Genomic DNA, 17,626 nt, shown 5'->3' on the forward strand with positions numbered 1-17,626 from the left:
ATTCTTTCATCGCCTGTATTCTTTTCTGCCCTCTTCATTATTTGCATTCTTGTATTTTTGTCATTCATCAATTAGGTCTAATATCAAGAGATGAAGAAGAACACTTCAGAGATAATAAATAAATTATACCTAGGGACCTGAAAAATTTGCATCTATTTGTTTCAAAATTAGCATCTATTTTTTCCAAAATTAGCATCTATTTTTCCAAAATTAGCATCTATTTACAAAGTTAAAACAATCGCATGGTATTATTAATTTTAACGATTCCAAGTTTATGAAGTGCAGTTATTGTCCTTGGTTCACACACAATACAAATTCATTGTTCAAACGAAAGCATTGTCAGTACTTCGGCATGGCTTTTTTTCAAATTGCACCGTCTGTCTGTAACCACTGTGTTGTAATGAGACAACACGCGCTCGCTATCTACATTGTTCATTGGGGTCCACAACAACTCAAGACAGTATTTAGCAAATATGCTGAACTCTGTCTGAACTGCAGTTAATGCAAGCATGACATCACATTTTTAACTTTCTTTCATCTGGGTTTGAATTGCATGTTTCAGAGAACAGTAACCAGACCAGATATCGTTTCGTGAGAGATCTGTTACTCCAAACAATTTCTCAAGCTCATCTAATTTATCAGTGTTATTCAAAATTATATTTTTTGGATGCAAAGCTTGAGAAATTGACACAAAATACTTATGGTTGGGGTCTTTAGCTTTCAATGTGGCTAGCTTGCACTGTGAAGAATGAGCAGCTTTGACAAATGTGTCTCTACATGCAGCTTGCTGTAGAGGAGTGAGCTTAATCAAAGCATCATTAGTTGCCGCAGAAAAATTACCCTCACAAATTAAGGTAAAACTGGCGTCAAGGTTCTGCAGTTTGGGGTAAAGGAGATGAGAGGTAGGATACAGAGACCCTTTAAGTTCAGTAAGGAAGTCAACCAATCCAGCTGCATGATCTGTGACAAAAACCATGTGGGAGTGAAGCCTATTCACTTCTCGGTCACTTAGATCAGTCAGGTACTTAATACCAGTTGTTGATGTCTTTCATGTCAGACATCTTGAAAAATGTAACAACATCAGTAAAGTAAGCTCTCAAATAGAAGACAGCCTGAAACCAGCTATTCCATCGGGTTATGACAGGTGCAGGAAAAAGCTTTGCTTCCTTTGAAGCACCATACTTCGATGTTAAGAATTGTAAATAATTATATTTTCGCTTTCTTGTGTTCAAAAATGCACACTTTACCATCGCAACCACATGATTTAAATCTGTCATCACTGCGACCCAACTATTGCCAACCAAGCTGATCTTATGTGCCCAGCACTGAACATGCATTAAATGATCCCCAATGACCACACTTAATGTTTCATAACACCGGGTCATGTACGGGGCACTGTCACTAACAAACACTTTAACTGCATCATATGGTACACTATAACTGCGCAGAGCTTCTAAAACAGCACGAGAGCAGTTTGTAGCATTTCCTGCATCAAGATAGTTCACAGAAACAACGTGCAGCTCTCTTTTCGATCCGGCTGGGACTTGGAATATGATAAAAACACAACGGCCCATTCTATCTGTAGTTTCATCACAGAGTATGTTGATGTTCTTCCACACTAGAGCCTCTGCTGTTCTTTTCTGGTGGTCAGATGCAACTTCTAGAAAGGAAGAAAGACCTCAAATTATAACAAAATAATTTAAAATTACTGGTTTAATTGGGTACGGGTAAGATAGTTCGATATGGAAATCGCACTCAAATTCAGTATCCTTCAATTTTGCGTGTGGTTTCAATGTCGTAATACCTAAACCGTACTCGATCAATGAAAATTTAAAGTTAAAAACTTCATGATTGTTCCGTATTGAATAGAGAAATAAGAAAATGTACAATATTATAGGGAAGGATCCACCTTTCAATACTCCGTAGTAAAAAGTAGTTACAACCTGTTTATTGGGACCGGTTTCAACACATTTCAAGTGTCATCATCAGCCAATTAGCAAAGATCTTAAAACAACTAATATATTTTGCCTGTGTTCAATATATTAGTTGTTTTAAGATCTTCGCTAATTGGCTGATGATGACATTTGAAATGTGTTGAAACCGGTCCCAATAAACAGGTTGTAACTACTTTTTACAACGGAGTATTGAAAGGTGGATCCTTCCCTATAATATTGTACATCTTCTTATTCGATCAATGAAATCGAAATTTACCTGGTAAATATACTTCACGTAGAGTTCTCACGCGTGGCAGCTCTTCATTTGAAAACTCAGTGATCCAGACTCTTAGCTCTTTGTTTTGCAGCTTTTCCAGAGGTATATTTGCTTTGGCAAATACTTCAACTGTGCGTTTCGAGAAGTTATCTCTGAAAATTTTTCGTCTTTTACAACTATCTAACTGTGTAAGCACAGAAGATTGCTTTCTTTGAGACGTACTAGCAGCAGGGATTGAACTTTCGTTATCGTGTCGCTTACCCACGTGTTTTTCAGATTTAGCATGTTTCACAATGCTATCCTTTTTTTCCCACCCAACACGGCAATTACAATACTTGCAAAACACTGTCGTTGAATCTGTGGCATATAAACCATCCTTTGCATATTGCTAAGCCCTTTCGTGCGCAGTTTTTGCCGTGCGCCCCATAACCTAAACAATAGCTTGACTTTCTACTCTTCACTAGTTTCAGTTTTGAACCAAAGAGAACAACAGGAAAACAACACTGCATCTATCTTGTTATTTCCGTGACACTCGATTTACATTTCGATAATAATCGATACAGATCTTATTCCCCTTGCTATTCCCATTGTAAATATCGATTAAAGTCAGCAAGCAGCAATCGATCAGCTACTTTTCTTCATCGATCGGAACGTCAAAAGATTTATGCATCATATTTTTAGTATTTCTGACGATTTTGCCGAAATATGTTGTTTTTGCCAGTAAAATAGCACATTTTAGCAGAATTCGTACCAAAATTGCATATTCATACTAATTACGCATTTTGGGTCACAATTCGCATTTTGTCGCACTTCTATTTACGCGTAAAAATGATTTTATTCCACATTAGAATTACCGTAGGCTTGGATTCAGTACAAGATTCAAAAATTCGCATTTATCGCAAATGCGATTTTTTCAGGTCCCTAATTATACCTAATCGTAACCCCTTACTAACTTGTAAAGTGTGAAGGCCTTGATAAGTGCCTTCTTGTGTAATATTGCGTCGTCGGTGATGGCCCAAATATGGTTCCAAAACACTAGACAACCACCATAATTAAGTCTCTTCCCAGTGATGAACAGTGTTTTGTTACACCCTGAGCCATCAACAATCTAACAAAACAAGTCCTTCAGCTAGAGAATCTTCATGATGCAGGATAGTGGTAGCATTTTAAGAGGAAGTATAACTGAGCAACCATCTTCTACTAACACTAATCAGAGGGAAAATTGGAAAGGGTCCAACATTTTGAAAAATGAAGTATTGGCCAAAGAGCAACAAGGGCCATGTAGGGCATGAAACTAAGACTTCCTAGGCCTCGACACCTAATACTTTCAGGGTTGGAAAAGAGCAAGAGTTGACCAACGAAGGTCGGATAGGATAGATGAAAGTGAGGAACCTGGTACAAGTAAGTGGAAGCAATGCCAGGACTCAGCTAAGGGCCCTGTGGTCACCAACCTATGGCCCCAAGTTAAGAGTCCCTGGGGCTGGTGCAGGACATTCAACATCCTAACAAAGAAATCCACATATTAAATTTTTTTTCTAGCCTAATTTCTTACTATACTGAAAATTTGTATTCAATACAACATACCGTATTTTCGTGAATAATCCCGCATCCTAACTTTAGGAAGGATGATTTTGAAAAAAAAAATGCCAACATTGATGCAAATAAAACCTGCACCCCAATTTCGTGCCCCAAATTTTAAAAAAAAACAAATGTGCGGGTATTATTCGCGTAAATACGGTAATACAACTCAATTTACACACCAACTTACTTCAATATCATACATCAATTACAGACTTGACACAGTTGGTGATCTATATAAAGGCCACAAATATTGAAGACTATGATTATCCAACTTAGATTAAATGACCGTAAACTTACCTCATCCTGTAGTGTAGCGAAGTCCTCTAGAAGATGAGCTAATTTATCCCGTTGCCTAGCTCTGTTATGACCACACAGCTGCACTAAGTTCCCAAATGGTCGAACACAATGGCTCAGGAAAGTGTCAACATATTCCTTTGCCTGTGTAGAAAGAAAAAGTATAAAAACAGTACAAAGGTCTAACATAAAACTGTCTCACAGGTTGTTTTTCTCTGTTCACTGATGAAAATGATCATTTAAATACCTGAAGCAGCTTATACTTTCAATCTCATGAATAATAATAATAAAAATCACGAGGAAGAAGAAGAATTCTATGATCTCAACTATAATGTGCACTGTGCAAGAATTTTGATTTAATGTCATTTAGGCTGCCAGCATGTCAATTTCAACATTCCATTTTACTTCACCAGATGACAAAGAATTTGTAACTAGTGTTGAGATTTATTTTATTTATTAATTTATGCCTTCATAAAGTGGTGAAGTTGTAACGTTCCAGACGTCACAGTGTAATTATGTTAATTTTATTATGTGTAATTAATTCAGGAATTTAACGTCATGATATTTATTTTGGTATGTAATTTTATTATAATTCATGTTTAATCATTTGCTCACTATCATTTCATTACTTTGTAACTACGACTTGTAAACGAGGGCTGAATATCCTAATATTCACTTAGATTCTTGCGACATTCGTTTAAATTTAACTTGCAGTAGATTTCCTCTATCTTGCCACATCACCGAGGAAGAAGGAAGGACAAATTTAGACATCAAATTCTGGGAAAAGCGAGCACGTGTTCAAGCGTTGTAACGACAGCTACCGTATTTCGACCAGAATAATTCAAACTGATCACCGCCTATATTTTCAAAGGAGCGTCATGTTGCCATGGATACTGAGTGAAAGGGCTAATAGAAGAACAGTTGATATCTTGGTTGGGACCCATCTACTCTAATATCTGGAGTGGAGAGACACGTGTCAACTGATTGGACCACGTGTAGCAACCTGTAATTAGAGCCAGAGAAGGTTATAAAAGGGCGTGTTGGAGCTCTTGGCTTCATTCTGCATTCATTATTATTATTCTTCTGGATTCTTGATTCTTCGATCTTGTATTCGCTGTAGGTCTGAGAACTTGTCTTATGGTTGTTGTACCATAATGGACTAGTGTGATTGTTTATCACTTCTACATTAATTACTTCGTTACCACGACGTGGTACTTAGGAATTTCTGAATGAGGGGTGTATAGCCACTCTCATCAGGAAGTACGTACAGCTCGGCTACTAGACCGGTTTGTACCAGTCTAAGACAATAGGTAGTATATTTTTTTTTTTTCCTAGGGGCTTTACGTCGCACCGACACAGATAGGTCTTATGGCGACGATGGGATAGGAAAGTCCTAGGAGTTGGAAGGAAGCGGCCGTGGCCCTAATTAAGGTACAGCCCCAGCATTTGCCTGGTATGAAAATGGGAAACCACGGAAAACCATTTTCAGGGCTGCCGATAGTGGGATTTGAACCTACTATCTCCCGGATGCAAGCTCACAGCCGCGCGCCTCTACGCGCACGGCCAACTCGCCCGGTATAGGTAGTATTAAACAAGATAGAAATGAAACTTCAGGGCACATTTTCAGTAAAGTTGGAAGGATTATTAATTGAGTATCCTCTCCACATAACCCAAGGAGGTTTTTCTAACTATGACTTAGGGCTCATCTCCAATATATGGGATAGAGCATAATAGGGAGTGTTAGTGCCGAAGCCATCTTCCAATTAGTGGTCGGTGCACTTAGCAAGGCAGGAATGGTACTTAGCTGCAGATGAAGAGATCTCAAAGACGACCGGTGATGTTCCAGCTACAAGGATGGAAGCTTTCCAAGGACCAGCAGAACAAGACTACATGGTGAGCAAGCGAGTTAAAAATATTGCAAGTTTTCGCGAAGTAGAGTCATTCAACTTTTTGTTAAATTCATTTCCTATTTTAAATTCAGTTCTCGTTAAACCGTCGTCATTTATATTCAATATAATAAATAGTATTTTTCTAGTTCACTTTAATCAATCTGCCTTAATTAGCCTTTTGATTTCTAATTCTCCTGCTTAATGATTAGTGCACTATCACCCCACCCCTGTGATAAGAGTCCGTCCAAGCTTGATTATAAATTTTTATCTTTAAGTCATCAACTTAAAGATTGGTGCCCTTAGCTTGCATGGTTGCATTTCTCGTTCAATGATTGTTCTCCGAAAGGGGAAGTCACATAAATGCCGCTCCAACGTAGGGCGAGAAAATCATTAAGTACGGAGCAGTTAATGACGGTAACGATATCAGAATTCGTATTATGGGCAAAATTTGGATATCCACGTTGCATTAGGAGTGTTTGATTGTGGGGAGGGTCATGGCTGATCAGACGAAAGAGGAGAGGATGTTGCGCAGTGGACGAGCGATAAAAGGCAATAACGTATTGAGTTCAGAGGAAGAGTTGTGTAGTCTAGTAGAGGAAATTGAAGATAGAAGTGTAAGTAGTATGGAGAGTGAAGGCAAGCAGAAAGAAGTCAGTATGGAGTCAGATGATAGTAGGATGGGGGGCGAAGCGGAAGTAAACACTAACAATGAAAGTAATAATAATGATCAGTTAATGGGAATGATGCAGTTAATGTTGAGTAAGATAGAGGACAGTAAATCTGAAATAAAAAATGAATTGGAACAAACTAAATCTGAGCTTAAAAGTGAATTAGAACAAACTAACACTAAAATTGAGAATATTAAATATGAACTTAAAGAACAGTTAGAGCGAACTAAAGCTGAATTAAGCAAGGAGATGAGGGAAAATAAGGAGGAAGCGAATCGGAGAATGGACGAACACAGTAGGCAGTTACGCGATCTGGTGGTAAAAAATGAACATTTTAATAAGCGATTAGTGGAACAGAAAAGTGAATGTGAGCGGCAAGGGAAAGAGGTAGAAGAAAAGTTTGCGGAGCAGAGAAGTAAATTCCTGGAGTTAATGGGGAAGGAAAACAACTCTACTAGGGAGGAAGTAATGAGGCAGGTCACTAGTATTGATAAGAGAGTTGAGACTCAAAAAGGGGAAATACGGGTATTCAAAGAACACGTCCAACAAGAGATTGACACAGTAAAGCTTAGAATAGAAGATGAGACCCGGGCAAGTGAAGAAAGGTTTGCGATAGCTGAAGAGAATAAGATTGAAATTAGGACACTGAAAGAGAAGGAGGTTAATTTGGAGAGCGAAATTGATAGGAGAGACAAAGATGTAGAATGCTGGATGGAGAAAGCAGAAAATCAGTTAAAACAGGTGGCAAAGGATAAACAGGTTTTCACGGGAAAGCAATGTCTAGGAAATAGCTACATTAGGGAAATTGAACTACCTAAATTTAATGGGAAACAAACGAACCCGCTAGATTTCCTTAAGATGATAGAAAAACAATTTGAAAAGCGTCTAGAGGAAGGGCCTATGGATTGGGAAGACGTTATGGAAAATATTGACCATGCTTCTGTAGGAGAAACTCGGTCTTGGTTCATGGTATATAGGCAAACGATGACGAACCTGAAAGAATTCAGAAATAAGTTTAGAGATAAATTCTGGAATGAAGCGATACAAGCTCGGGAGAGAGAAAGGGTGGTATTTGGGAGGTACAAACAGCATGAGGGAGTCACTATGACCGAATACTTCCTGGCCCATGTCATGATTTGTCAGAACTTAGATGGTATAACCGAGGGGTCTGATGTAGTAAGACTACTTTTGAGACATTTTCCGGACAGGGTGAGAGAAGCGGCCTGCATGCAAAGAGTTGGTACTATTCAGGAGATGGAGAACCTACTAGGCAGTTTTGATGCTTTAGGTAACCTTAGGAGTAGAACGGAGAATATACAGAGCTTTAGTCATCACAACGGAATGAGACATAACGGAAGAACACAGAATCACGAAGCTCGCAATCAGTTCAGACCTCAGCATAACAGTAGGAGCGGAGCACCTGAATGTAGGACAGGAAATTCCCAACGGGGGCCAGAGCAATGTACTAATGAGTCCAACGTCAATACACAAAGGGAACCTTTAAACTAACTAGAGGCTGTAATATTAGGTCAGAATTCCAGCCTAGTACGAAGGTAGCGAAGTGTCTTGTCATGAATGTGTTACCATATGACCTAGATGTTAGAGACGATTTGTTGTATGAACCCGAGCAGAATAATGGAGATTCAAGTAATAAAGTAGTCAATCCCGTTGTTAAATTGAAAGTTTGGGGGGCGTGGGTTAAAGTTTTGATTGATTCTGGTAGCCAAATATCATGTATTAGTTCTCAGTGGTATGAGTCATTAGTGAAACAGGGTATTCAGTTGGAGGAAATGCCTGTTAAGTCTACTTTCATCATTACGGCTGTTGGAAAGAGGTCTAAGCAAATTTGTAAACAAGTAGCTGTTCCGATCTGTATTAATAATTTTATTAGCGTTCAGATATGTTTGGTAATTCCGCATTTGATATTTGATCTTATCTTGGGATCTGACTGGTTAACGTTAAAATTGGCTCAGTTAAATTACAATGATTCAGTGCTAAATTTGAGGTGGAATAATGAGGATATCAAGGTCAAGTTTGAGGAGGAAATTCAGAGGAAAACGGAAGGTAGTACAGTGTGGAGAATGAGAGAGGTTTCTAAAGTTAATGAAGAGGCTAGTGAGGGCCTGAAGTTGTGCCAGTTGTGGATTAATGAGGATAAAATATGTGGCTTGAAAGAAGCCGTAAGTAGAAATCAGTTAAATGAAGTCCAGAAGGACAAGTTATTTGAAGTGTTATGTGAACACATGGAGATTTTCTCTGAGAAACCTGGTGTTACCCATCTGTACGAGCATTCTTTTTCTGTGCTGGATAAGAGTCCATTTAGCGGACCACGGTATCCGATACCACACAAATATGCCATAGCCATAGAGGATCAAATTCAAGCTATGTTAGCAGACGATGTGATTGAATTATCAAACAGTCAATACGTTAATCCCTTAATTGTCGTGCCTAAGTCTGATGGATCAATACGTCTGTGTATTGAATGCGAGAGCGTAGTGTATGGTTCATATAACATTAGTAGTTTACGGAGATACCTGTCGTGTGAGGTGGCTGAACCGGATTGTGAGATAGAGGTCAGTAACACGGGGAAGTTGCTACCTGTTATGTCAGACTACGAGCGGAATGAGTTTACCTCTCAATTGTGGTGGTATTTCCTAGTTGTGTTTGTAAACAAGGGAGGTGTTTGTGTGTAGCGGTAGATTTACGCTCGTTCATTGACAATACATCATCTGTTTTCTGTATGTGAGGCCATGAAATTTTATATCTTATCTGTTTTCTGAGATGTTACCGAAGGCTAATTAAAGCTGACGACGGCAAATAATTAATCTTCCCGTATGTGCATTTCTAACTTGCAATAATTTTACCGTGAGCTTAAATCGCGTGTGTATTCGTGTGAAGTGTATTGCATCCTGCTTCAAGATAAGGTTGAAACATTCGAGAGAGTGATTAAGGTGTAAATTGTTTTTATCATTTGTTTTCCATGGTTTTAATGTAAAAGATTGGAAGAGAACGTGTTACTGCTATCTAGCAAAGAATGTCGGAAAGATGGAGAGTAAAAGGACTAATAGACACTCGGGAGAGTTTGTAATCTGAATTGTATATATATTATGTTATATTCTCAAAGATAATCTTGTTTTAAAAAATGGAAAGTTGCTCATGTTGGGCATAATTTAGTATCTAAACCTCAAGATGAACTGAAATAACAGACATTCGCAAGGGTAAGCAGTCTAAGAGAGATATGGAGACAGTGAGATATAATTAATTGTATGAAAATAATGTCACTCGTAATGGGGAGGTAATAGAGGTATTTCATGTCAATGTGGGAGTAAGTGTGTGAGTTCTCAACTCATGTAATATTTGTTAAGAACTCATGGGGGCGTATGTAACGTTCCAGACGTCACAGTGTAATTATGTTAATTTTATTATGTGTAATTAATTCAGGAATTTAACGTCATGATATTTATCTTGGTATGTAATTTCATTATAATTCATGTTTAATCATTTGCTCACTATCATTTCATTACTTTGTAACTACGACTTGTAAACGAGGGCTGAATATCCTAATATTCACTTAGATTCTTGCGACATTCGTTTAAATTTAACTTGCAGTAGATTTCCTCTATCTTGCCACATCACCGAGGAAGAAGGAAGGACAAATTTAGACATCAAATTCTGGGAAAAGCGAGCACGTGTTCAAGCGTTGTAACGACAGCTACCGTATTTCGACCAGAATAATTCAAACTGATCACCGCCTATATTTTCAAAGGAGCGTCATGTTGCCATGGATACTGAGTGAAAGGGCTAATAGAAGAACAGTTGATATCTTGGTTGGGACCCATCTACTCTAATATCTGGAGTGGGGAGAGACGTGTCAACTGATTGGACCACGTGTAGCGACCTGTAATTAGAGCCAGAGAAGGTTATAAAAGGGCGTGTTGGAGCTCTTGGCTTCATTCTGCATTCATTATTATTATTCTTCTGGATTCTTGATTCTTCGATCTTGTATTCGCTGTAGGTCTGAGAACTTGTCTTATGGTTGTTGTACCATAATGGACTAGTGTGATAGTTTATCACTTCTACATTAATTACTTCGTTACCACGACGTGGTACTTAGGAATTTCTGAATGAGGGGTGTGTAGCCACTCTCATCAGGAAGTACGTACAGCTCGGCTACTAGACCGGTTTGTACCAGTCTAAGACAATAGGTAGTATTAAACAAGATAGAAATGAAACTTCAGGGCACATTTTCAGTAAAGTTGGAAGGATTATTAATTGAGTATCCTCTCCACATAACCCAAGGAGGTTTTTCTAACTATGACTTAGGGCTCATCTCCAATATATGGGATAGAGCATAATAGGGAGTGTTAGTGTCGAAGCCATCTTCCAATTAGTGGTCGGTGCATTTAGCAAGGCAGGAATGGTACTTAGCTGCAGATGAAGAGATCTCAAAGACGACCGGTGATGTTCCAGCTACAAGGATGGAAGCTTTCCAAGGACCAGCAGAACAAGACTACATGGTGAGCAAGCGAGTTAAAAATATTGCAAGTTTTCGCGAAGTAGAGTCATTCAACTTTTTGTTAAATTCATTTCCTATTTTAAATTCAGTTCTCGTTAAACCGTCGTCATTTATATTCAATATAATAAATAGTATTTTTCTAGTTCACTTTAATCAATCTGCCTTAATTAGCCTTTTGATTTCTAATTCTCCTGCTTAATGATTAGTGCACTATCACCCCACCCCTGTGATAAGAGTCCGTCCAAGCTTGATTATAAATTTTTATCTTTAAGTCATCAACTTAAAGATTGGCGCCCTTAGCTTGCATGGTTGCATTTCTCGTTCAATGATTGTTCTCCGAAAGGGGAAGTCACAAAGTGAGAGATTTTGTGATTTTTAAAACATGAAATTTAAATACAATAGAGCATTAATTATACAAATAATGATAAACTAAAACACTGGCTAACCGAAAGCGTTACAGTCAGTAAATTCAAATTTGCATTCCATGTACAAGTTCCAGTAGTGGTGCATCGCTTTTTTCCTCCCTGCCAACCGGCCTACGTGACCAACCTCGCTTTGTCAATGGTGTGTGAACCTTTGACCGTGACAGATAGTGCTGCAGTTGTGACGTCCGCAATGTATGTAAGGTGCAATGTCGAAGAGTTTAGTGATGATGACCATGGTGAAAAAAGTACCATCCAGTGAGAAAGTTTTTCACAGCTTCAAGGTGGTTATGAAGTGGTTAAAACAAGAAGAGTCTGATGCTTTCCAATTGCTGTCTTTAAAACGTTTTGAGAGATTTAGCAGGGAAAAAAAATTCTCAGCTCTGAAGCAAAAGAAAATTTTGGACCTCTTTTCCTAAACTGTAGGCCTACTTTAATGTATTACTTCATATAAGGTGATTTGTAAGACGTGTGATATGAATTTATAGTTTTGTGTTTAACATAATATTTTTTGTAAATGATTAGTTATCCGAAAAATCATTATCCAAACACCCCCAGTCCTCAACATTTTCCGATAATCAATGCTCCACTGCATCATGATAATTACTTACAATTAATGAAGAAAACAATAAGTTAAATAAGGAGTAGAAATAATACAATAATTACAATGACAATTAAAGAAGAACATATGTAAAATATGGAGTAAACAATAATAGAAAAATATCAAAATTAACATACATCATTATAGACCATTATGCCTTTCAGCATTCAGTCTGCAAGCCTCTGTGAATTTACTAAACGTCGACACAATCCTCTATTTGCAACTAGTGCTGTAGCCTCATTTAGTTCTATACCTCTTATCTTTAAATCGTTAGAAATGATTCTAACTGTCATCGTCTTGGTCTCCCTCTACTTTTCTTACCATCCACAACCGAGTCCATTATTCTCCTAGGTAATCTATCCTCCTTCATTCGCTCCACATGACCCCACCACCAAAGCCGGTTTATGCGTACAGCTTCATCCATCAAGTTCATTCCTAACTTAGCCTTTATCTCCTCATTCCGAGTAACCTCCTGCCATTGTTCCCACCTGTCTGTACCAGCAATCCTTCTCACTACTTTCATGTATGTTACTTATAACTTATGAATAAGATATCCTGAGTCCACCCAGCTTTAGCTCCCGTAAAGCAAAGTTGGTCTGAAAACAGACCGATGTAAAGGTAGTTTCGTCTGGGAGCTGAATTCCTTCTTACAGAACATTGTTGATCGCAAGTGCGAGCTCACTCCATTATCTTTACTGCACCTTGATTCAATCTCACTTATTATAACTTATTACCATCCTGGTAGAACATACTTGAAATTATCTACCTGTTCTAGCTTTGTATCACCAATCTGATATTCAGTTCTGTTGAATTTCTTACCTACTGACACCAATTTAGTCTTCGAAAGGCTAATTTTCATACCATACTCATTGCACCTATTTTCAAGTTCCAAGATATTAGACTGCAGGCTTTTGGCACAGTCTGCCATTAAGACCAAATCGTCAGCATACGCCAGACTGCTTACTACATTTCCATCTAACTGAATCCCTCCCTGCCACTTGATATCTTTCAGCAGATGATCCATGTAAACTATGAACAACAAAGGTGAAAGATTACAGGCTTGTCTAACCCCTGTAAGTACCCTGAACCAAGAACTCATTCTACCATCAATTCTCACTGCAGCCTCATTGTCAACATACATGCCTTTGATTGATTTTAATAATCTACCCTTAATCCCATAGTCCCCCAGTATGGTGAACATCTTTTTTCTCGGTACCCAGTCATATGCTTTCTCTGGATCTAAGAAACATAAACACAACTGTCTACTCCTTTCATAGCATTTTTCAATTACCTGGCACATACTGAAAATCTGATCCTGACAGCCTCTCTGTGGTCTGAAACCACACCGGTTTTCATCCAACTTCCTCTCAACAACTGATCGCACCCTCCTTCCAAGATGCCAGTGAATACTGTGCCTGGTACACTAATCGAGATACCTCGATAGTTGTTGCAATCTTTCCTGTTCACTTGCTTACAGATAGGTGCAATTACTGCTTTTGTCCAATCTAAAGGTACCTTACCAACACTCCATGCTAATCTTATTAGTGTATTCTATGAAGCCATTTCATCCCTGCCTTCCCACTGTACTTCACAATTTCAAGTCTAATTTCATCTATTCCTGTTGCTGTATGACAATGGAGTTTATTTACCATCATTTCCACTTCCTCAAGCGTAATTTGACCAACATCATTTTCCTCCTCCCAATGAGCTCTGTTGTTCGCGACACCACCATGAAGATTTCCTTTTACGATGAGAAGATTTTCAAAATATTCTCTCCACCTGTTCAGTGATTCCCTGAATGACCCAAAACATTGTTCATTTCCTTTTTCCCTCCCTTCCTAAGATTCTTTATTTCTGTCAAAGATTTCCCTGCTGCTTGACCTAGCCTTTCCAGGTTATTACCAAAATCTTCCCATGACTTCTTTTTGGATTCAGCAACTATTTGTTTCCCTCTGTTTCTTTCATCTATGTACAATTCCCTGTCTGCATCAGCCCTTGCTTGGAGCCATTTCTGATAAGGCTTCTTTTTATGTTTACAAGCTGCTCTCACTTCATTCCAACAAGACGTTTGCTTTTTCTCATTTTTAGACATAGTTGTTCCTAGGCATTACCTTGCTGTTGCTACTACAGCATCCCTGTATGCCACCCATTCTCTTTCTACATCCTGAACCTGCTTTCTGTCAAGTGTTCGGGACTCCCTACTAGTTATATCCATGTACTTCTGCCTAATTTCCTCATCCTGGAGATTTTCTATCCTTATTGGTTTACAGACAGATTTCACTTTCTTTACCTTAGGCCTAGAGATACTTAGTTCACTACAGATCAGATAGTGGCCTGTTTCATCGAAAAATCCCCGAAAAAAACATACATTCCTAACAGATTTCCTGGATTAGAAGTAGGTTAATATATAGTCTAATATGGATCTGGTACCCCCAGCCTCCCATGTGTAGCGGTGAATAGCCTTATGCTTGAAGAATGTATTTGTAACTGGAAAACCCATACTAGCACAAAAGTCCAGCAAACGCTTCCCATTCCCATTAGCTTCCATATCTTCCCCACATTTACCAATCACCCTTTCATATCCTTCAGTTCTATTTCCAACTCTTGTATTGAAATCGCCCATTAGCACTATCCTATCCTTGCTGTTGACCCTGACTACAATGTTACTCAATGCTTCATAAAACTTCTCAATTTCATCCTCATATGCACCCTCACATGGTGAATACACTGAGACAATTCTCGTCTTAATCTTCCCAGTGCCAAATCTACCCACATCATTCACTCGTTTATGTGCCTAACAGAAGAAACTATGTTGCATGCAATAATATTCCTGATGAACAGCCCCACAACAGACTCTGCCCTTCCCTGTTTAGCACCCATCAAGTACACTTTATAATCTCCCAGTTCTTCCTCTTTATCTTCCCTTACCCAAATATCATTTACTCCCTGCACATCCAGATGCATCCTCTTTGCTGACTCAGCCAGTTCTACTTTCTTTCTTCCGTAAGCCCCGTTAATATTGATAGCTCCTCATTGAATTCCATTTCGTTCGCCAAGCTGTTTCCAAGGAGTCCCTCGCCTGTCAAATGGGAGTGGGACTCCGTTACTCCCATAGGGCCAAGGCTTGCTTAAAATGTTCTGAGCTCAGTAAATTCATGAAGCAGGATGCTACCCTACTTATACATAGTCCAAGTGAGGATCTCTCCTCTAACGGGTTAGGGACCACCGGTGGATTGTATAGCCCTAGCTGCCCGAGCACAAGGAAGGCCATGACTCAGAATATGTCCAAGATGCCCACTCCCATTCTATAGCAACTGGTATCCCGACTCTCAGGACCACTTACTAGGCCACTCAGCCATTGCCCATGGTACACAAACTAGGACGGGCAGTAACCCACACCATGAACCATCAAAATGAATCACTGAAGAATATCTACGTTAATACTACAGTATCTGCTAAATAGCTGAGAGTAAACCTCATTAATTATAGAATAGATGGCATAAAGAAACAAAATGAATATGATTACGATGCAGTCTTTATTCTTTAAACGTAGATATGATAACATAAGATACACTTAATAAATGATATTTCATTCACATGTAATTCACTCATACAATTATTTAAGTCAACTGTTTGTACTCTGGAAAAATTTATGACAGGCTGTTTTAAATTTGTTAGATGAAGAAAGAGTTTTTAATATCTACTAGGGGCATGATCCATAGCTGTCTACCTCCCAGACACTCGACCATAAATGAGCTACGCTTTTTTTTTCCAAGGTGCTGTCTGACCTCCTTTCTGTCTTCCTTGTGTCCTGTAGCTATGTGGATTGTTGAGGCTACACATTCTGTCCGAGAAGCAGTACCCTCTAACACTCCTTCAATTTACGAAACATTTTCTACACTCTGTATATCCCATGGTGTTCAACAGGCATGAATTTGCAAGCAAAAGAGGTTAACAAGTTAACTTTGTGGGTTTTAAACAGTGCAAATTGCAGCCAGAGTTCAGTATTGCAAATAGTAGGAAAACTTGAGTTCTAGGTTCAGTATTGCAAATTACTACGAAAACTATGCCTTACAAGGATAGGAGGAACAGTGAGACTTCAATATTATGACATGAAATGCAGGAAGATGTGAACAGTTGTAATAGGAAGGAATAGCTTTACCGTATATAGATTCTTTCTCATTAAACCGTTTACATAACAGTAGACATTTATGATCAAGCAACAAGCATGGATTGCAATTAAACCTTCTTTACCTGTGGATTATTCAGCAGTGTTGATTTTGGCATGAATGCTGGTGGAAATATGAAGTTTTTAGCAGCATCACGCAAAACATCCACAAAATTGATTGTACCAAACACCTTGTTACACTGTGGTAAATACAGTAGCTGTAGTACAGATCTTGATAGGATGCATGGACCATGCCGACTGAAGTCAATGAAAAATTCCTTAAACAAGTGAAAAATTATAACTCAGGCCATTCAGTAGTCTTCATAATAATACAATCAATGATACTTTCATACTTACCAATGCATTATGAAATGATGAATAGTTTGTTATTTTACAAACAACTTTCAATCTGTTCAATAATTCCTCAAAATATTCTAAAGCTTCAACACGAGATTTGATTTTTGTGTAACGAGGAAAAGTCGGTGGTAAAAGTCTCTGATTCACAAGTGGATCAAATCCCATAATTGCAGGATGGTCAGCTGAAAGTCAATCATTACAACTGTCTGAAAATGTGGTAATAGAAAAAGGAAAAAATTCCAAAGGAAAACACAGGGTGAGTCAGAAATACAGCCACAGGTTCAACTGCTTCCTATGATGATAAGGTTATGGCTACAGGAAATACAATATTCTCGTTGGAAAAAGGCGATTCTTCAAATTAAATGATGACACACAACGTCAATAGGTGTCATTTAATTGCCTCAAATTGCTAGCCATTCACATCTAAGCACAGATAGTCACTCATTACTTACGATATATGCCCATAGGTACAGTACAAAGATCTTCCTTCATTGCAGTTTTCAGCTCGTCTATCCATTGCGGTTTCCAACTGCAAAACTTCTCTTTCAAACAACCGCACAATCAATAATCAAAGGTTGTAAAGTCAGGGGAGTGGGCTGGCCATTTGACTTGTTTTCTCCCTCCCAACCACCTGTTTGGAAATACGATTCAAAATTTTCCTTGCAAAAAGGTCATAGTGAAGGAGTCCACCATCCTGCTGGAATAAGCAAAATTAGTATTCATCACTCTGCATCAATGGCACCACAAGTTCATGATGGATTTTACAATATCGATCAGCATTAATGGTCCCCTCCAAGATTTTCATTCCTAACAATGCTTCCCATCCAATTATCACCAAATCATTGATTGATCTGGATTTTGAACACCATTCATTCATATCCTAAAGGATAGCTGTAACCACACTTGTCCCTCCTCTGTT

At 38.5% G+C, this 17,626-nt stretch overlaps 1 protein-coding gene across 1 annotated transcript in view; it reads right to left on the reverse strand.

Moving 5' to 3' along the window:
* The window catches only part of Naa35 (N-alpha-acetyltransferase 35), a 92,017-nt gene that overhangs the window by 21,829 nt on the left and 52,562 nt on the right, over nucleotides 1-17,626 (reverse strand). The window contains exons 7-9 of the mRNA XM_067145766.2: nucleotides 16,708-16,889; nucleotides 16,437-16,628; nucleotides 4,090-4,230 (exon numbers count right to left, since the gene is read on the reverse strand). Coding sequence (XP_067001867.2) covers nucleotides 4,090-4,230; nucleotides 16,437-16,628; nucleotides 16,708-16,889 — 515 coding nt within the window. The remainder of the gene's footprint in view (nucleotides 1-4,089; nucleotides 4,231-16,436; nucleotides 16,629-16,707; nucleotides 16,890-17,626) is intronic.

Source organism: Anabrus simplex, chromosome 4 (assembly GCF_040414725.1).
Source record: "Anabrus simplex isolate iqAnaSimp1 chromosome 4, ASM4041472v1, whole genome shotgun sequence".
NCBI lineage: Eukaryota > Metazoa > Arthropoda > Insecta > Orthoptera > Tettigoniidae > Anabrus > Anabrus simplex.